The sequence below is a fragment of the Coregonus lavaretus genome (assembly GCF_964263955.1).
Source record: "Coregonus lavaretus genome assembly, chromosome: 7".
NCBI classification, from domain to species: Eukaryota; Metazoa; Chordata; class Actinopteri; order Salmoniformes; family Salmonidae; genus Coregonus; species Coregonus lavaretus.
The window spans coordinates 42984564-43005690 of record NC_139994.1 but is presented as its reverse complement, the minus strand read 5'-3'; the positions used below and the strand labels follow the sequence as shown (position 1 = coordinate 43005690).

General features: G+C 44.3%; 1 protein-coding gene across 1 annotated transcript in view; it reads left to right on the top strand.

The window, feature by feature from the left end:
• Window positions 1-18897, top strand: part of LOC311132064 (phosphatidylinositol-binding clathrin assembly protein) — a 51040-nt gene extending 32143 nt beyond the window's left edge. The window contains exons 9-19 of the mRNA XM_084165231.1: window positions 1144-1229; window positions 1444-1567; window positions 7342-7478; window positions 8156-8256; window positions 8874-8978; window positions 13902-14075; window positions 14604-14634; window positions 15505-15640; window positions 16880-16936; window positions 17244-17360; window positions 17623-18897. Coding sequence (XP_084021357.1) covers window positions 1144-1229; window positions 1444-1567; window positions 7342-7478; window positions 8156-8256; window positions 8874-8978; window positions 13902-14075; window positions 14604-14634; window positions 15505-15640; window positions 16880-16936; window positions 17244-17360; window positions 17623-17637 — 1083 coding nt within the window. The 3' untranslated portion in view covers window positions 17638-18897. The remainder of the gene's footprint in view (window positions 1-1143; window positions 1230-1443; window positions 1568-7341; window positions 7479-8155; window positions 8257-8873; window positions 8979-13901; window positions 14076-14603; window positions 14635-15504; window positions 15641-16879; window positions 16937-17243; window positions 17361-17622) is intronic.
• Window positions 18898-21127: the final 2230 nt, after the last annotated feature.

Below are 21127 nucleotides of genomic sequence, written 5' to 3'. Positions count from 1 at the left end.
CCCCTGATTATTACATGAATGTATATGTATGCTATGCATTAACGCATCATCATAGTCGTAGCTATGGAATCAAAAGATTTCTTTCTTCAAACGTAACAGATCTGGTTTTGAAACATCTTGAAAGATTGTCGGGGGAAGACTAGTGATCAAAAAGGAAAAAAACTATTCCCCCCTTTTCTATTACTTTGCTCCTTTGTTCTCTCTCTCGCTTTCTTTCCTCTCTGTGTGTCTGGTGGAATGTTTGGGGAATACGTACAGGGTTCAGTCAGAGTTCTGTGCTCAGTCTGTTCTAACTTCTGTGCTTTTTTTGTAAGAGGGAATAGAATAGTGTGTGTGTCTGTGCTAATATTATTGACGTCTGATTTGGTTTCTAAACAATCTAAAGATGGTCTACTTTTGACAACAGCCCCATAGATCTGTCACGTTGATGTCACATAGGGCTCCAGTCAAAAGTGATGCACTACACAGGGAATAAGGTGCCATTTGGTACGCAACCTCCCATTTGAATGAATTTTCTCTTGGAATGTGTCTCAAATGGCACCCGACTCTCTCTCTATAGTGCACTACTTGTGCGTAGGGTGCCATTTGGGACGTACCCTTAGTAAAAGGCAGAGCACCAGCCTTGCCCAACTAGGCTATGCCCTCTCAGGATGTTGTTTAGATGTTGGTATGAACCAGACAGGACAGAATGTGATGTGTCTGCATGTTTCTCAACAACCTCTACTCCGTTCCTTCCACTCCTCTATTCCGTTCTCTCCTCGTTTTTCTGTTTCCCAAAACGTGTTATTATTAACCTACTAATACTGAGCGCCCTATTCCCTATATAGTGCCCTATGGGCCCTTGTCAAATGTAGTGCACTACGAAGGGAATAGGGTGCCATTTGGGCCGAAGACTTAGTTGTTCTATTCTGGGAAAGTGATTCATTGTGGGTCGACCTCTGGGACTAACAACCATGTGTGCGTGTGTTTATCAATGTGTGTGCGTGCGTGTGTTTATCAATGTGTGTGCGTGCGTGTGTTTATCAATGTGTGTGCCGTGTAAAGAGGTGAATGAGTGCGTCATGTCATATGAAAGAGAGGAAGAGCTGGTTCTGTCTCTCACCCCCCTCCCCTCATCTATTTCTCCCCCTCTCCTCCTTCCAGGCTCCTAGTAGTCTCCTGGAGGCTCTGGAGCAGCACCTAGCCTCTCTGGAGGGGAAGAAGACCAAGGAACTCACCGCTGATACCAGGTACTGGACTGGCTAGACACAACTAACACTTGGTGATATACTTTACCGTAAAAACTGTTAAAGTAGCACACCTAGTTATCTTACTGTAAAACTTGTCTCCTCCTAATACCTCTCTTCTCGCCTCTGTCCACTCCTCGCCTCTGTCCAACTCGGTGTCACACACCTACACACAACTCTCCTATAACCTCTCTACAATTCTCTGCCCCCACCATAGAGCATCCACCCTGTCCAGTGCGGTGTCGTCTCTGTCCAGTACAGGCATGTCCTTCAGCCGCATGGACGAGAAGGAGAGACAGCAGGCCCTAGAGGAGGAGCAGGCCAGACTGCAGGCCCTCAAGGTACAGGTAACACACCATTACACTAATACATAAAATGATACTACACCGATGCATAATTTTACACAGCTACCCTAACCACCACTACACTGGTGGACAGGGGGAGTTAAATATGTTACTACATCGTTACAACAAATTACACTTCTACACAAAATGACACAACACCCTTCATATTCAGATTTAACTGCCTGAAAACAGGGTGTCCACGTGCCCTTAAAAGGTCTTACATTAATTTCTGATTTAAATCTTTAAATGTCTTAAGTTCAGTTTTCAAAGGTCTTACAAAATGTGACGGTGATGACTAAAGTGTTTCCGTTATATTGTGCTTAATTGTTGCTACCCAGACAAAAAATTTAAAACTATTGAACATCAAACAATACTCTAGGCACATTTGCAAGATGTTGGAGAGCTATTCAACCATATGTGCGCCTCTGTGTGTATACGTAATGTGCGTGTGCCAGTGTGGTTCGGACCATTGCCAGAGGAAAGCGCAAGGCAGCCTATAATTTGATAGACAACAACACTAACTAGAGTTGGGACGATAAACTGACATTTACTGACACCGACATTGCCCTCTTACCAAATACATTTTGGTGATTAGGCTACACAATGTTCCTGCTGATTTTTCTGGGTTAGAAAATCATTATTTGGTCAACAGTAATGTGCATTAACCTGCTTCCTGCAATGAAAGTATCTGCCGTTTCGCTTCTGGCTCTCACTCCCACTACCCCCGTGGCGTGGGGGGAGAGAAGCGCAAGCATACTGATAGTTTAGCAACATTTTCGAATGTAATTGCGGAAAACACCGTTTTTATGTCTCAGCTTTATGTGAGAAATTACACCACTTTACAAACTGAGTACAGTACCAGTCAAAAGTTTGCACACACCTACTCATTCAAGGGATTTTCTTTATTTTTACTATTTTTTACATTGTAGAATAATAGTGAAGACATCAAAACTATGAAATAACACACATGGAATCATGTAGTAACTAAAAAAGTGTTAAACAAATCAAAATATACTTTATATTTGAGATTCTTCAAATAGCCACCCTTTGCCTTGATGACATCTTTGCACGCTCTTGGCATTCTCTCAACCAGCTTCACCTGGAATGCTTTTCCAACAGTCTTGAAGGAGTTCCCACATATGCTGAGCACTTGTTGGCTGCTTTTCCTTCACTCTGCAGTCCGACTCATCCCAAACCATCTCAGTTTGGTTGAGATCAGGGGATTGTGCAGCACTCATCACTCTCCTTCTTGGTCAAATAGCCCTTACACAGCCTGGAGGTGTGTTGGGTCATTGTCCTGTTGAAAAACAAATGATATTCCCACTAAGACCAAACCAGATGGGATGGCGTATCGCTGCAGAATGCTGTGGTAGCTATGCTGGTCTGCCTTAAATTCTAAATAAATCACTGACAGTGTCACCAGCAAAGCACCATAACACCACCTCCTCCATGCTTTATGGTGGGAAATACACATGCGGAGATCATCCGTTCACCCACACGCGTCTCACAAAGACACGGCGGTTGGAATCAAAAATCTCCAATTTGGATTCCAGACCAAAGGACACATTTCCACCGGTCTAATGTCCATTACTCGTGTTTCTTGGCCCAAGCAAGTCTCTTCTTCTTATTGGTGTCCTTTAAATCAAATCAAATCAAATCAAATTTTATTGGTCACATGCGCCGAATACAACAGGTGCAGACATTACAGTGAAATGCTTACTTACAGCCCTTAACCAACAGTGCATTTATTTTAAACAAAAAAGTAAGAATAAAACAACAACAAAAAAGTGTTGAGAAAAAAAGAGCAGAAGTAAAAATAAAGTGACAGTAGGGAGGCTATATATACAATAGAATAAAGTGACAGTAGGGAGGCTATATATACAGGGGGGTACCGTTGCATAGTCAATGTGCGGGGGCACCGGCTAGTTGAGGTAGTTGAGGTAATATGTACATGTGGGTAGAGTTAAAGTGACTATGCATAAATACTTAACAGAGTAGCAGCAGCGTAAAAAGGATGGGGTGGGGGGGCAGTGCAAATAGTCCGGGTAGCCATGATTAGCTGTTCAGGAGTCTTATGGCTTGGGGGTAGAAGCTGTTGAGAAGTCTTTTGGACCTAGACTTGGCACTCCGGTACCGCTTGCCGTGCGGTAGCAGAGAGAACAGTCTATGACTAGGGTGACTGGAGTCTTTGACAATTTTGAGGGCCTTCCTCTGACACCGCCTGGTATAGAGGTCCTGGATGGAAGGGAGCTTTGCCCCAGTGATGTACTGGGCCGTACGCACTACCCTCTGTAGTGCCTTGCGGTCAGAGGCCAAGCAGTTGCCATACCAGGTGGTGATGCAACCAGTCAGGATGCTCTCGATGGTGCAGCTGTAGAATTTTTTGAGGATCTGAGGACCCATGCCAAATCTTTTTAGTCTCCTGAGGGGGAATAGGCTTTGTCGTGCCCTCTTCACGACTGTCTTGGTGTGTTTGGACCATGATAGTTCGTTGGTGATGTGGACACCAAGGAACTTGAAGCTCTCAACCTGTTCCACTACAGCCCCGTCGATGAGAATGGGGGCGTGCTCAGTCCTCTTTTTTTTCCTGTAGTCCACAATCATCTCCTTTGTCTTGGTCACGTTGAGGGAGAGGTTGTTGTCCTGGCACCACACGGCCAGATCTCTGACCTCCTCCCTATAGGCTGTCTCATCGTTGTCGGTGATCAGGCCTACCACTGTTGTGTCGTCGGCAAACTTAATGATGGTGTTGGAGTCGTGCCTGGCCATGCAGTCATGGGTGAACAGAGAGTACAGGAGGGGACTGAGCACGCACCCCTGAGTGGCCCCCGTGTTGAGGATCAGTGTGGCAGATGTGTTGTTACCTACCCTTACCACCTGGGGGCGGCCCGTCAGGAAGTCCAGGATCCAGTTGCAGAGGGAGGTGTTTAGTCCCAGGATCCTTAGCTTAGTGATGAGCTTTGAGGGCACTATGGTGTTGAATGCTGAGCTGTAGTCAATGAATAGCATTCTCACGTAGGTGTTCCTCTTGTCCAGGTGGGAAAGGGCAGTGTGGAGTGCGATAGAGATTGCATCATCTGTGGATCTGTTGGGGCGGTATGCAAATTGGAGTGGGTCTAGGGTTTCTGGGATTATGCTGTTGATGTGAGCCATGACCAGTCTTTCAAAGCACTTCATGGCTACAGACGTCAGTGCTACGGGTCGGTAGTCATTTAGGCAGGTTATCTTAGAGTTCTTGGGCACGGGGACTATGGTGGTCTGCTTGAAACATGTTGGTATTACAGACTCAGTCAGGGACATGTTGAAAATGTCAGTGAAGACACTTGCCAGTTGGTCAGCACATGCTCGGAGTACACGTCCTGGTAATCCGTCTGGCCCTGCGGCCTTGTGAATGTTGACCTGCTTAAAAGTCTTACTCACATCGGCTACGGAGAGCGTGATCACATAGTCGTCCGGAACAGCTGGTGCTCTCATGCATGCTTCAGTGTTGCTTGCCTCGAAGCGAGCATAGAAGTGGTTTAGCTCGTCTGGTAGGCTTGTGTCACTGGGCAGCTCGCGGCTGTGCTTCCCTTTGTAGTCTGTAATAGTTTTCAAGCCCTGCCACATCCGACGAGCGTCAGAGCCAGTGTAGTATGATTCAATCTTAGACCTGTATTGACTCTTTGCCTGTTTGATGGTTCGTCGGAGGTCATAGCGGGATTTCTTATAAGCGTCCGGGTTAGAGTCCCGTTCCTTGAAAGCGGCAGCTCTACCCTTTAGCTCAGTGCGGATGTTTCCTGTAATCCATGGCTTCTGGTTGGGGTATGTACGTACGGTCACTGTGGGGACGACATCATCGATGCACTTATTGATGAAGCCAGTGACTGATGTGGTGTACTCCTCAATGCTGTCTGAAGAATCCCGGAACATGTTCCAGTCTGTGCTAGCAAAACAGTCCTGTAGCTTAGCATCTGCGTCATCTGACCACTTTTTTATTAGCCGAATCACTGGTGCTTCCTGCTTCAGTTTTTGCTTATAAGCAGGAATCAGGAGGATAGAGTTATGGTCAGATTTGCCAAATGGAGGGCGAGGGAGAGCTTTGTATGCGTCTCTGTGTGTGGAGTAAAGGTGGTCTAGAGTTTTTTCCCCTCTGGTTGCACATTTAACATGCTGGTAGAAATGAGGTAGAACGGATTTAAGTTTCCCTGCATTAAAGTCCCCTGCTACTAGGAGCGCTGCATCTGGATGAGCGTTTTCCTGTTGATTAATGGCCTTGTACAACTCATTCAGTGCAATCTTAATGCCAGCATTGGTTTGTGGTGGTAAATAGACAGCTATGAAAAATATAGATGAAAACTCTCTTGGTAAATAGTGTGGTCTACAGCTTATCATAAGATACTCTACCTCAGGCGAGCAAAACCTTGAGACTTCCTTAGTATTTGATTTTGTGCACCAGCTGTTGTTTACAAATATACAGAGACCGCCACCCCTCGTCTTACCCGAGTCTGCCGTTCTGTCCTGCCGATGTAGCGTATAGCCTGCTAGCTGAATGTTGTCATTGTTGTCGTTCAGCCACGACTCCGTGAAACATAAGATATTACAGTTTTTAATGTCCCGTTGGTAGGATAACCGTACTCTTAAATCGTCCATTTTATTCTCCAAAGCTTGAACGTTGGCTAATAGGATTGATGGGAGAGGCAGTTTACTCGTTCGCCGTCGGATCCTTACAAGGCACCCGGATCTGCGTCCACGATATCTCCGTCTCTTCCTCACGCGAATGACGGGGATCTGGGCCTTGTCGGGAGTCTGTAGAATATCCTTCGAACGCCTCGTTGAAGAAAAAGTGTTCGTCCAACGCGAGGTGAGTAATCGCTGTCCTGATATCCAGAAGCTCTCTTTGGTTATAAGAGACGATGGCAGAAACATTATGTACAAAATAAATTACAAATAACGCGGAAAAACACACATAATAGTACAATTGTGTACTATTCACACGGTCTCTGTATTATTCAATTGTGTACTGATTCACACGGTCTCCTCTGAACAGTTGATGTTGAGATGTGTGTTACTTGAACTCTGTGAAGCATTTATTTGGGCTGCAATTTCTGAGGCTGGTAACTCTAATTAACTTATCCTCTGCAGCAGAGGTAACTCAGTCTTCCGTTCCTGTGGCGGTCCTCATGAGAGCCAGTTTCATCATAGCACTTGATGGTTTTTGCGACTGCACTTGAAGAAACTTTCAAAGTTCTTGAAATGTTCCGTATTGGCTGACATTCATGTCTTAAAGTAATGATGGACTGTCGTTTTCTCTTTGCTTATTTGAGCTGTTCTTGCCATAATATCGCTGAACGTTTCACATACTCAAGCTGTTATTACGAGGCAGTGGGGAAAAGTAAAACAACTTCCTGGGCACCGCAGGTTCTGGGTTCTGGGTCGTTTTGTGCTTGATTGATATGACCGCTGTGTGTGCATTTGTCTGAGTTTAATTTCATGGGTCATGAAAGGCCAATGTATCAGAGAGTTACAGTCTAGCTAGCGAATAGTCCTGCAGAAAAAGCAGAAATGTTTTGACATTTCTGCTCAAGGTTTGTGTGTGTGCCTTGGAGCACTGACTCAGTAAATTACTTGGTCCCCACCTACCTACCTACGTACCTACCTACTGCATTCTTTAAACTGTGTGAGGTGAAAACATATTATGTAACGCTAGCCAACTCTTACTCAATATGAAAGCAGTATTGTAATGTTTGAGAAGGGTTTGGTAACTGTGTGAGTGTTTTTCTGTGTTTCTCCAGGACCAGCGTCTGAAGGAGATTGGCATGTCCACTCCTCCATCTGCCTCCCCCAGTTCACAGTCTATGGGCAGTGTCAACAACAACCACCACAACACCAATCAAGGCATGGAGCTATTCAGCGCACCCTCCACCAACAGGTACTGCTGTTATGACATGGTTACGACAGGTCATAGGAGGTTATATAGGGTTATAAAGGTTGTTATAACAGTCTATGGGCAGTGCCAACAGCAACAACTTCCACAACACCAACAGGTATTCCTACTGTTATTACATGTTATAACAGGTAATAGGTATGTTATAACATAATTAATAATAGGTAAAACTAGTATATAACAGTCAATTGGTAGTGACAACAACAACAACAACCACAGTTCTTAGTACCTAATATATTAGGATCATAGTATGATCAAATCAACTAGACAGAATATATTGAAAATTGTGAAAACTCCAACTACCAAATTTGGTTTTTAAGTGTTTTTGAGCAAGTTACTGCTTGCTGTGCAGCTTTGCTAACATCGGTTCGGTTGTTTACATTCATGAATTGTGATGATGCTAATACGCTAACTCCTGGCTGTGGCGGAAGTAAAACATTCATTATTGTGGATTCTGTCACTATGGGCCTTAATACACAACACAAGTTAAGGGTAAATCCACCGAAATATAAGTTTCACCTGAACTATCTCTTTAATTGTTTTGAAGATATTGATTGTTTGTGCATAGAGGGGCAATTGAAATCACATTTATTTACTCATTGATTTTCTTTCTCTCTCCCTCCCTCTTCCCTATCTCCTCTCTTCTTTCTCTCTCTCTCTAGCATGCCCAACCTCAGTAGTGATCTCTTTGACCTGCAGCCAGCCTTCCTACCTGCTGTCCAGAGCACTCCCTCTATCTCTACAGCCACCAGTGCCTGTGGAGGTAGGTCACACACACATTTGGACACACACACATGCATGCACACAATATACACATGGATATACACACACACACTCACATACAGTTTCCGTTGTTTGTTTTTGTTCACTTAACCTCCTGAACTTCCGGTTCAGATCAGGGGCAGAGATGTATAATGTTGATTAGCTGTGTATTATGTCACACACTACACAAGTTTAAGTTATGTCACACACAACACATGTAAAAACGGTTGTTCAGGCTGTCTTCTGACAAACCTTTAACTTTAGACTCAAGGTATTTTATCTCTGTCTTTAAAGTCAGGGTGCTTTTCAACTGTAAGAATGTAAAAATTCATTTCCTGTGTATTGGAGTTCACTCTATTCATGTATTCAGTCATTAATGTGGTCATTCATTCATCCATCCATTCACTTGTTTCATCCACTTATTGTCCATTCATTCAGCCATCACTTTCTCATCCGCTAGAAACACTGAAACGGTTACAATATTATGTTGAACATTTTGTCCAATAAACATTATTTTAGAGAACATATGGTTCGACAGACACAGATACCAACCAACCCAGAGGTTGAAGAGAACCTTTACAATAGTAATATGTAGCCCTTATGACCTTTGTCTCCTAGGTGCTGCTGAGCCAGCTGAGTCCTCCATGAGTGTAGATTTTGACGCTGTTTTCGGGGGCAGGGCTAGAGGACAGGCCAATAACAACGTACAGCCTGCCACCGATGGTAAAGACACACAACGGCTACGTCCCAAATGGCAATCTATTCCCTTTATAGTGCACTACTTTAGACCAGGGCCCATAGGGCACTAGATGGGGAATAGGGTGCCATTTGGGACACACACAACACAACAATACCAACCCTAAATAAACCTACTAAACAACCTCTGGCTTAGCTTACTGCTCCTCTATAACAAATATAATCAACTACTTTTAGTGCTGGGTCAGATTTCTGATTTGGTTTTGCTAATGGCTGGTAAGTAAATCAACCTTTTCACATCTGGGCCTGTATCCACAAAGCGTCATAGTTTTTCCTTTTAGATCATAATTAATGCAATTATATGGACAGATCCTAGATAAGCACTCCTACGCTGAGATGCTTTGTGGATACCTGCCCTGGTTTAGGTTTCTGGCTGGGTTTTGCTATGGGCCAGCTAATCCTTAGCTACAGCTTTAGGCCTGGGGTTTCTACTACCACAGTTTCAGTTTGTGTGTGTTTTAAAGCCTTCAGTAGGAAGTTCAAGGTGGCCATCTCACTCCACTCTATTCCATCTGTTTGTAACTCATCTCTTTCTCTCTCTGTGCATAGTTTGCCATCTCATTCCATTCCCATCTGCCTGTCACTCATCCATTTGTCATTCACTCCATCCCACACTCTACACAGACAATCCATCTCTTTGGAGGCACTGAGGTGCTACCTTTCCATCTGTTCTCCTCTCTTCATCTCTTTCCCTCATCTGTCCTCTACTCCTTCCATTCTCCCCATCTCAGCCTCTCCAAACACTTAGCTTAACGGTTATTAACTCCTCTTTCTTCGTAAAATGAACTGTCTTTCTTTCTTTCCTGCACTCTGCTCTGTATGTTCTGGTGAGTGGGCTAGTTTTCTGATTATTTCAGATTCGTTCCTTCTCTCTCCCGCCCTCCCTCCTCGCTCTCTCTCTGAGTGTGCTAGGTTTCTCTGATCCTTCCCTTCTGTTTCCTGCTTGCAAAGCAGGAAGTTCTTACTTTATGAATGTGGCTCATGACTACGTCCCAGATGGCACCCTATTCCCTATAGTGCACTACTTTTGACCAGGGCACTATAGGGAATAGGGTGCCATTTGGGATGCAAAGCTATGTCAGCACAATGTCCAGAAGCTAGACCCCACTTCGTAAACAAATATTATTCCTCCTTTTTTTTTTCTCTCTCCCTCACTTTTGTTCTGTGGTGGGAGGATAAGAAGGGATGGGAGGTGGCAGCTGTCTGTGCAGCTATGTTGCGCTCCCTGGCTCTCTTTTTTTGCCCTTTTTCTCCCCTACACTACTTTGTCTTGCCCTCCTTCGATCGGTCTTTCTCTTCTGTCACACTCTGACGACCCTTATTTGTCTCTTTCCTCTCTCCCTCCCCCCTCCTCTCCCTCCACCAACCCTCTCCCTACCTCTCTCCTAGTAGAGGGCAATGTGTTCCCATTTTTAGAATGACTGTTGACAGACCAGACCAGACCAGGGTGGTACTAATGTAATGTTTGCACAGTGAATTACTCCATGGCTGCATCCCAAATGGCACCCTGTGGGCCTTGGTCAAAAGTAGTGCACTATATAAGGAATAGGGTGCCATTTGGGATAGAGCCATGCAGTGTAACCAGACCAATCAGCCCTGTACAGTACAGTATCACAGTAGTATACCACACACCCACCGGTCAGCCTACAGTACAGCCTCTAAGTGTAATGACTCAACAACATGACACCACAAGCACATACATCCATCATAACACAAATATAGCTACTGCGGCTGAGCCTAGAAATGGAAGGAATGGAACAAACATCAATTTCTCATACTTCTGCTACTGAGGCTGACTAGAAACTGAAGGAGTGCACATCAACTGTTTTAGTCTAGATTTGGAATTAATATAATCCATCAGCATAATGACTCCACAACATGTCAGCCACAGTGCCTTCAGAAAGTATTCATACCCCATGACTTATTCCACATTTTGTTGTTAAAGCCTGAATTCAAAATGTGTTAAATAGATTTCTCACCGTTCTACACACAATACCCCACAATGGATTTTTTGCAAATGTGTTGAAAATGAAATACAGAAATATCGAATTAATATACAGTACCAGTCAAAAGTTTGGACACACCTACTCATTCCAGGGTTTTTCTTTATTTTTACTATTTTCTACATTGTTGAATAATAGTGAGGACATCAAAACTATGAAATAACACATATGAATCATGCAGTAACCAAAAAAGTGTTAAACAAATCAAAATATATTTTATATTTTAGATTCTTCAAAGTAGAGGGCAATGTGTTCCCATTTTTAGAATGACTGTTGACAGACCAGACCAGACCAGTGGTACTAATCTTGATGACAGCTTTGCACACTCTTGGCATTCTCTCAACCAGCTTCACCTGGAATGCTTTTCCAACAGTCTTGAAGGAGTTCCCGCATATGCTGAGCACTTGTTGGCTGCTTTTCCTTCACTCTGCGGTCCAACTCATCCCAAACCATCTCAACTGGGTTGAGGTCGGATGATTGTGGAGGCCAGGTCATCTGATACAGCACTCATCACTCTCCTTCTTGGTCAAATAGCTCTTACACAGCCTGGAGGTGTGTTTTGGGTCATTGTCCTGTTGAAAAACAAATGATAGTCCCATTAAGCGCAAACCAGATGGGATGGCATATCGCTGCAGAATGCTGTGGTAGCCATGCTGGTTAAGTGTGCCTTAAATTCTAAATAAATCTCTGACAGTGTCACCAGCAAAGCACCATCACACCACCTCTATGCTTCACGGTGGGAACCACAGATGCGGATATCATCCTTTCACCTACTCTGCGTCTCACAAAGACACGGCGGTTGGAACCAAAAATCTCAAATTTGGACTAATCAAATCAAAATGAAATGTTATTAGTCACATGCGCCGAATACAACCGGTGTAGACCTTACAAAAATAAATAAAAGTAACAAATTATTAAAGAGCAGCAGTAAAATAACAATAGCGAGGCTGTATACAGGGGGTACCGGCACAGAGTCGATGTGCGGGGGCACCGGTTAGTCGAGGTAATATGTACATGTAGGTAGAGTTATTAAAGTGACTATGCATAGATAATAAACAGAGAGTATGGCATGGGGGTAGAAGCTGTTTAGAAGCCTCTTGGACCTAGACTTGGCGCTCCAGTACCTCTTGCCGTGCAGTAGCAGAGAAAACAGTCTATGACTAGGGTGGCTGGAGCTTTTGACAATTTTTAGGGCCTTCCTCTGACACCGCCTGGTGTAGAGGTCCTGGATGGCAGGAAGCTTGGCCCCAGTGATATACTTGGCCGTACGCACTACCCTCTGTAGTGCCTTGCGGTCAGAGGCCGAGCAGTTGCCATGCCAGGCAGTGATGCAACCAGTCAGGATGCTCTCGTGGTGCAGTTCTAGAACCTTTTGAGGATCTGAGGACCCATGCCAAATCTTTTCAGTCTCCTGAGGGGGAATAGGTTTTGTCGAGCCCTCTTGGTGTGCTTGGACCATGTTAGTTTGTTGGTGATGTGGACACCAAGGAACTTGAAGCTCTCAACCTGCTCCACTACAGCCCCGTCGATGAGAATGGGGGCGTGCTCGGTCAGCTTATTTTTCCTGTAGTCCACAATCATCTCCTTTGTCTTGATCACGTTAAGGGATAGGTTGTTGTCCTGGCACCACACGGCCAGGTCTCTGACCTCCTCCCTATAGGCTGTCTCGTCGTTGTCGGTGATCAGGCCTACCGCTGTTGTGTCATCAGCAAACGTAATGATGGTGTTGGAGTCGTGCCTGGCCATGCAGTCATGAGTGAACAGGGAGTACAGGAGTAGACTGAGCACACACCCCTGAGGGGCCCCCGTGTTGAGGATCAGCGTGGCGGATGTGTTGTTACCTACCCTTACCATCTGGGGACGGCCCGTCAGGAAGTCCAGGATCCAGTTGCAGAGGGAGGTGTCTAGTCCCAGGGTCGTGAAGCATGGTGGTGGCAGCATCATGCTATGGGGATGCTTTTCAGCGGCCGGTACTGGGAGACTGGTAAGGATAGAGAGAACAATGAATGGAGCCAAATACAGGCAAATCCTTGACGGGAGCCTGCTTCAGAGTGCCAACGACCTTAGACTAGGGTGAAGATTTACTTTCCAACATGACAATGACCCCAAGCATACAACCAAAGCAATGCTGTAATGGCTTCAGAACAAGAATGTGGAAGTCCTTGAGTGGCCCAGCCAAAGCCCAGACTTGAATCCCAATTGAAAATCTGTGGAAAGACTTGAAGATTGCTGTTCACCACCGCTCCCCATCTAACTTAACAGAGCTTGAGGAAATCTGCAATGAAGAATGGAAGGAAATCCACAAATCCAGATGTGCAAAGCTTATACAGATATACCCAAGACGACTCAAAGCTGTAATCGACACCAAAGGTGCTTCTACAAAGTAGTGACTCGGGTGTGAATACTGCAAAAATTAAGAAAAACATGTTTTTACTTTGTCAATATGGGCTATTATGTGTAAATGGGTGAGGTGGGAAAAAATCAATTTAATACATTTTGAATTCAGGCTGTAAATTGAATATGTCAAGGGATATGAATACTTTCTGAAGGCAATGTAAATCCAGTATAACACAAATACTGCTGCTAAGCCTAGAAATATGATACATAGATTGGACACAGCTACTTAGCCCTGAGCGTAGAATTAAAAGCAACCTTTTGACTGTATGACTCTGTCATGATACTGAACAGATGGATTGCGATCCCACAACCTGATCTTGCCTCCCAAGTCCTCTTTTCTCTTGAGTCAAATCTTTCCTGCATGTGCGTTGCTTTTCTTTTAACCTCATATCCCATCTGTGTGTGATCCTGGCCTATGCTTTGTGTTTGTCTAATCTCTGTGTATGTATAATGCAATTAAATGTATGTCTCCTGTGGACCTATCCTCCAGGGTTTGACGCTCTAGGGGACCTGCTGAAGCCCACAGTGCCCAGCCACAACCAGGCTCCTCCGATGGCCCTGCACCACCCCGGCCATCCCCACCCCGGTCACCCCCATCCAGGGCACCCAGGAGGCAAGCTGCTGGCCAATGACCTCGACTCGTCCCTTGCCAACCTCGTAGGCAGTGAGTACTGTACAGACATACATATTGTTCTTTTGGATCCTCTCATCTGTCTGTTTCCACCTCTTTCTCCCTTCTGCCTCCATTTGTTTCAGTTTCTTTCTCTTTGTGCATTCTCCTTACTCCTCATGTGACTCTCTTTTCTCCCTCCCTCTTCTCTCCCCCTTGGTCTTGCCCTCTAGTGAATATCTCTGCCCGTGGTAGAGTTGTCAATAGAGACATTTGAGCCAGGCTAATGGTAGTGGATGGCCTATCTGCCAGAGCTCTGGCCAGAGAACTATTGGCAGGCAGGGAGAGGACACAGAGAGAGAGGAACCCAGTAGGGAGGCACTGGTCTCAGTCTACAGTATGTTTAGGAGCCTTCACTACCAGCCAGGGCTGGCCGGCTCTCTTTCTTTCTGTCTCGCTGTCTTTTAGATACTCGCTCACCTTCTTTCTCTCCCTCTAATGCTTTTGCTCTCTCCCTCTCTTCTCTCTCTTGCTCTCCTCTTTCTCTCTCTGTCTCACCATCCCTCGCTCTCTCTTCCTCAGATCTGCAGTTCGGAGGAGCCCCAGCCAAGAAGTAAGTGTAGTAGTTGTGATGTGTGTCGCATGCGTGCGTGTGCGTATATGAGTTGGGAAGTGATGTAGTGCCAGACTACTGCAGCATTTCCCCTAGATAATGGAAGGCTATGGCGGGCTGCCATCCTACAGTTCTCCAGTCCCAGGCAGCCCCTGCTCAAAACACACAGTTGTCTGCTTCAAGACATGAAACACAGAACTAAAATAAACTTGAATAAGTATTTAGTGCACGGAAGTTATACTAGTGTTTTTAATTACAAAACAATAATGTTTTGTATAACCAATCAACAATGGAACAGACTGACTGCAGTGTTTTCCCTAGACGATAGACTATATGGCGGACTGCCATCCCACTCTACTGTACTAGGGCGAGCCGACTCAAAGCCAACGCTGAAAAGCTTCTGTGCTGCTCAAATCTGTTGAAAAAGAAATTGAAACTAAAATAACTTGCCTGCATTATTCAAATCTGCAGGATTTTACCTGTAACAAGACACACGTTGAGACCTAGTGAAGAACTCGAGCTACAATATTGTAATAATATATTTTATTTGTAACACGCTTTTCAAAAACACACACAGTCTTGTGTAACTAACCAATTCAGTCCCTTTCAAAATCCTGTTTTCCCTAAAACTAACCCTAGCTCCTAAACCTAATTCTAACCTTAACCCTAAACCCCATTAGAAATAGTATTTGACCTTGTGGCGACTAACAAAATGTCCCAAGTTGGTCAAATCTTTGTTCGTTTACTATTCTTGTGGGGACAAGTATAGTTAAACACGTCCACACCTGTATAATATCCATGGTAACAGTTGATTAACGAGTGTGGTGTTTTTGCGCGGTGCATTTTGTCGCTGTGTGCTCCGGTGTTCAGGCCAGACATGCAGTGGAGTCAGCCTGGAGAGAAGAAGCTAACTGGGGGACACAACTGGCAGAGCAAGACCATGACTACCACCACGGCATGGAACCCTGCTCCCATGGCCCCTGCACCCATGCCTGTACAACACATGGTGAGTAGTAGTGTGTTTGTGTGTTATGTATGTTATCTGTTTAGAGATGATGTCCAGGTGCAGTAGAGATGCTCTAGCCAAGACTGAGTGCTGAGCTTGCCAATAGATGATTGTCCTCCTGATCTCTTCTACAATACTGGCTGATTGTGGAAATCTGTCACTAACCCCTGGCTTCTTCTCTTCCTCCTTCCTGCCCTCCCCTCTGTCTCTTTGTCTCTTTGTCGTCGCTGTAATTATCGTCTTCTGTCTCTGGCCCGCTCGCTTCTTTCTCTATCACTCGTTTCTCTCTATCGCTCTTTTTTTCCCTTTCTTTTGAAATATCCTGTTTGCGTTGTCATCCTCCTTCCCCTTATCCTGTTTTTGCTGCGTTTAATTAACCTTCCTCATTCCCTCTCTCTCTCTGTCTCTCTCTCTCTGTCTCTCTATCTCTCTGTCTGTCTCTCTGTCTCTGTCTGTCTCTGTCTCTCTGTGCGTCCTTGCCATGCAGAATGGGATGTTCTATGCCAGTTATGTAAGTAGTAGGTTATGTCCCAAATGGAAGCCTATTCCCTATATAGTGCACTACTTTTCACCAGGGGCCTATCTAGTCTGTTTAGAGAGATTTCTGGTCTTTGTTACGATTCTCGACCCAGAAGTGTATACTCGTTGTGAAGTGTACTCTCACTCCTCCTTATGCATTTTATAGCATCCGATTGGTGCAAGCATGGCTGAAGAAAGTTTCCACCATATTTCTTACACCAGTCCATTTGTTTTAAATCCATGAGGGGGAGTGTATTGAGTGTACACCCCGGGTCAGTATCAGCTCAGTGCGATCTCTGCCTCCTGCATTCCTCCCCTACTTGTTGTTTGTTTTAAAAGATAAGAGGGTTTTTTCCTTGTAGTTGAAACGGTTTCCTCACCTTACTGCCACCTGCCTTTATTTCTACCAGGGAGAGGCAATCTACTGTTCTCGTTAGGTGCTTAACTGATAACAAATTAGCCTAGTGCAGTATTTTAAAGGAACACTGCTCTAGTCAATTCGATTTGTACAACCTCACTTCCATGCGTGTTATTTTACCTGTGTTTATCTGTAGTTGTTTATTTTACCTGTGTTTATCTGTAGTTGTGAATGTGATGGTGTCCATGAGCATTAGTGATGTCATTACCTGTACCGCCTTCCCTGTATAGACTCCCCTTTTAGCTCCTCCGCTGCACTCTTTTTGAGTTGCTAATCAGGTCTCTCTTTCTTTTCTCTAACAGGCTCCAGCTCCTATGACATTCCCCATGACGACACCGCAAGTGCCTATGTATGGAATGGTCAGTACTGCTCAATGCTCACACGCTACAAGACACATTTAACTTTACATGTATAACCTAGGATGTATTGTGATAGGAGAATTACCATGGCCTGGGGTGGTCTAGCAGTTAGGGCCGCTCAAATCCGACGCAAATCTCTCTCTCTCGCTCTCTCTCTCGCTCTCTCTCGCTCTCTCTCGCGCGCTCTCTCTCGCTCTCTCTCTCTGCCTCTCCCTTTTTTCTCGCTCTCTCTCTTTTTTCAAAAAAACTAAAGTGTAACCAACAAAGAGACAACCTACTTGAGTACTGGAAAATGTTTCTATCTCAGGTCCCTCCTCAAATGGGTCAGATTGGGGGTGTACAGTTGATGGCCCCCCAGCCCATGATGTACAACCAGCCTGTACTCAGACCCACAAATCCCTTCGCCCCCATGCCTGGAGCCCAGGTAACCTCTCACCATTTCTACAGCCCGACCACCTTACACCATAATACCACACCCCTTTACACCCCACAAACCTCTGTCACCATCCCTAAAGCCCAGGGAACCCTCCCCCCAACCCTTTAGTTCAGATTGGCCCCCGTCCATATAGTTCAGGCACAACCTAAACGCCTGCCCTAACCAACCTTTACTTCCTCTTTGACAAGTCTTCTTTTTGTTAAACCCTGTCGTCTGTCTTTATTTCTGACTGTCTTTCTCCCTCTTTCAGATGCAGTTCATGTAATCTCATGGGGGGAGCAGAGTGCCGAAAGCAATGGCAAAAACACACACAGCGAACCAACGAAGACTAGATGAACGAAGGAATGACAGACACAGAAGAAAGGACAGACTGAAGAAAAACCAACCAACACCAAATACTAGAGGAGAGGAAGAGCGAAGAGAAAGAAAGGGAGGGTGAACCCGGGAGATGGCGGATAGACGGAAGGAAGGATAGAGGACGGAGGAGGGGATATGTCATAATAAAGGCTCATCTCTCTGTCTGAAACAGCCCCCCTCACTAAAAAAATCTAAAATAAATACTGTATATTTAAAAAACAACCGCTGCCGAAATAACGGAAGCCCATTACTGGGTTTAAAATGACCTAAAACCTGAATGTGTAGGTCGTTTTGAGTCGACAGTGTGAAGGGATCAGGGGTTAAGAGGTCCTACGTTTATTGCACTTAGGACCAGTGTATATATTATGAAGTCTCTTTGTTGGGTTAGTTTGTCCTCTGTTACATTCTCTGGTCGTTGGTGTACATAGATAGATAGCCTAGGCCCTGTTACAGTTACTGGGACTCTTTGTGGTTGTATGTATGTTACTAAGTTGATATTGAGCAATTTGTCACACAGAGTAAAAGAGCGAGGACGGGAGAGGTGAGGATCTAGCCGTAGGCAGAACAGACGGGTTTGGATAGAAATAGATCTGTAGGTTAAAGTTGCATCCACCCTCTCTGGATGGTGAGTTAGTTACACACTGGTTGGAAGACGTAGATGTTTAGATTCAGTTGTTCTATTTGTAAGCACTTGTGTGTGTGTGCGTGCACACTGTTTATAAACCATTTATTTGTGAGCTGGTCTCTACCTTCTTTCTTAGCCAACGGTTTCTAGAAATCTTTATTTTAATTCTCCAACTTTCTCACCGTTACTGATATCGATCAAACGGGTGGAACCAAAGTCACACAGTACTGCTTGTCCCTGCTCGCTTTCCATCCTTGACTGTTCGGTAGTTAAGAAAAGCACTTAAGGTGTGTATGTTACCCAAGGGAGCTGTTTCAGACACGGAGAAGCCTTCACCACGTGCAATCAGACTAAGTATAAAACATTAAGGACAGCCCTCTACCCTCATCCTCACAACCACCATAATCTTACCACCAGCCCAACCCTCATCTGCTTCTTATGTCTACTCTATTTGTCCATGAAGAGCCACTAGAGAACTGTTGTAAAATGTTTTTAATCCCTCCTCTTTATTTGTGTGTCTTGTAAAAAGTGTATTCTTCATCCTCAGTGTGTCCTTAAATGTTGGATTCGCACGCACACACACAAAGCACGTTATACACACCCACACGCATTAACGTGCAGACACACACACACCTCCATCCTGCGAAACAATGTTTGATTTCAGAATAGGATAATTCTGATGGTTGATGTCACAATTTGTGTTTCCTCTATCATAATGTCCATTACTCATGATGGTGTCTTATTGTTTTTAAAGCCATACAGTCATTTTAAAGCCATACACAGTCAAGATGGGTAAAATGAAAGGATGTCAAAGTAACTTTTGGTGTCAAAGGAAGGATGATATTGTCAAACTGTTGACGAATCAACAGAACTGTTTCATGATTTTATTTTTAACAGATAAATGTGCCAATAAGGTTGGTACTGGTTAGCGCTGAATTAAACTTAATTGCCAAGGGTTACTTTATTGTTAAATATTTGGGGCACATAGAGTTGAAATGGACAACCCAATACTGGTTTGAGCATACTCTAGGTCCCATATGCTTTATAAAAAGATGTCAATGTAACCACTATTGGTGCCAAAGGTCAAAACAGGTATAGGGTCACAGTTGCCATAGTTTTCACTGTCTAATTCCTCTGTATAACACACATTCGTGTGTGCGTGTTTCTGTAACACTCATGCCATGTGTTTTTCATTGAGGGCTGTTTTCTGTTTACCTATATCTTGACGCTGAAACCAATAGCGAGTTATGCCCCCTAGTTATGTTACGTGCACATATATGTTGTCATTTATTATTTTTGATGAACAAGCTGAAATGTTGCACTGATATGACCTCATTCAGAACCTGAATGAAAGGAAAGAATTGGTCATAAATTGATCAAATCAAAGTTTATTGGTCACATACACAGATTTGCAGGTGTAGCGAAATGCTTGTTGTGAATGCACATGCAGGTCCCTAAGACAAACCCTTCCCCTTGTCTCGGTCCACATCACCAGTGAGTTGTTGAGGACTGTGGAGCGTCTAACTCTGATCCCGTTCACTTTCTAGTAGACCTAGCTCTCTAGAACCTTCTCTTAGCATATTTGCAGCTAGTGCATATAGCTCTATATTCACCTGTTGGTCACTTGCCAATTGCCATTGTCTTCAAAATTATCTGGGTGGCTCGTCACTGGCTAGTAGACCTAGCGCTAAATTCCACTCTTAGCCTCTTGTCACTGTCTAGTATGTATAGCTCTAGCTTCTCTTGGTGTTTCTTTTACTGTCAATACGTGTCAAACTCATTCCACGGAGGGGCGAGTGTCTGCGGGTTTTCGCTCCACCCTTGTACTTGATTGATGAATTAAAGTCACTAATTAGTAACAACCCTCACCTGGTTGTCTAGGTCTTAATTGAAAGGAGAGAAAAAAAGCGCAGACACTCGGCCCTCCGTGGAATAAGTTTGACACCCCTGGTCTATTGGATATATCTCTAGAATTGTCTCCAGTAACACTATATTCCCCTTCTGACCTCTTTTTCATTGTCTAGTAGAACTAGATCTCGATAGAATCTCCTCTAGTAGAACTAGATCTCGATAGAATCTCCTCTTAGTCTTCACTGTCTAGTATGTATAGCTCTGGATTCTCTTCTGGCTTCTGCTTTTGTAGATAACTTTACAATTCCCTCTGTCTTCTAACTTCCTGTTTCTTCACTGGACTCTGTCGTAGGCCTTCACTACTCATGCTGTGAGTGGGCGTGTCCGCCATCTTTAAACTTAAACGGTCTCTGATTGGATCATATGCATTTTATGTCCAGTCTTGTCGGTGAAACTGAACTACCCACAATGTCTAAGGGAGATTATATACTCAGTGAAGAATTAAGTCTGTAGTCCTGAAGTATTTGAGGTTTCTGGTGGCACTAGTCTCTGTCTGAAGGATTGCCAGTGTAAAATCGGTTTGAGAACCAGTGTTGGTCATTTTGGAAGTTTAATGTCCGATGCAGCTGTTTTTATCTCAATATCAAATCATTTCTGGGTAACAATTACGTAGTTTTGATTGATTTCAATTAAAATGGTAAAAAATTAACAAAAATAGCTTCTTAGCAAAGAGCCATTTCTCAAGCAATCATTTTGCTAGGACTGTCAGGGGGTGGTCTGAGTGGGGAGGGGAAAACGGAAAACTAGCTGTTATTGGCAGAGAGGTTTGGAACTCTATTTCTTATTGTCTACTAATTTACTGCCTGGTGATGTTACCAGGCAGGCCAAAACTATCCCACCAAAACAGGCTGACATTTGACAG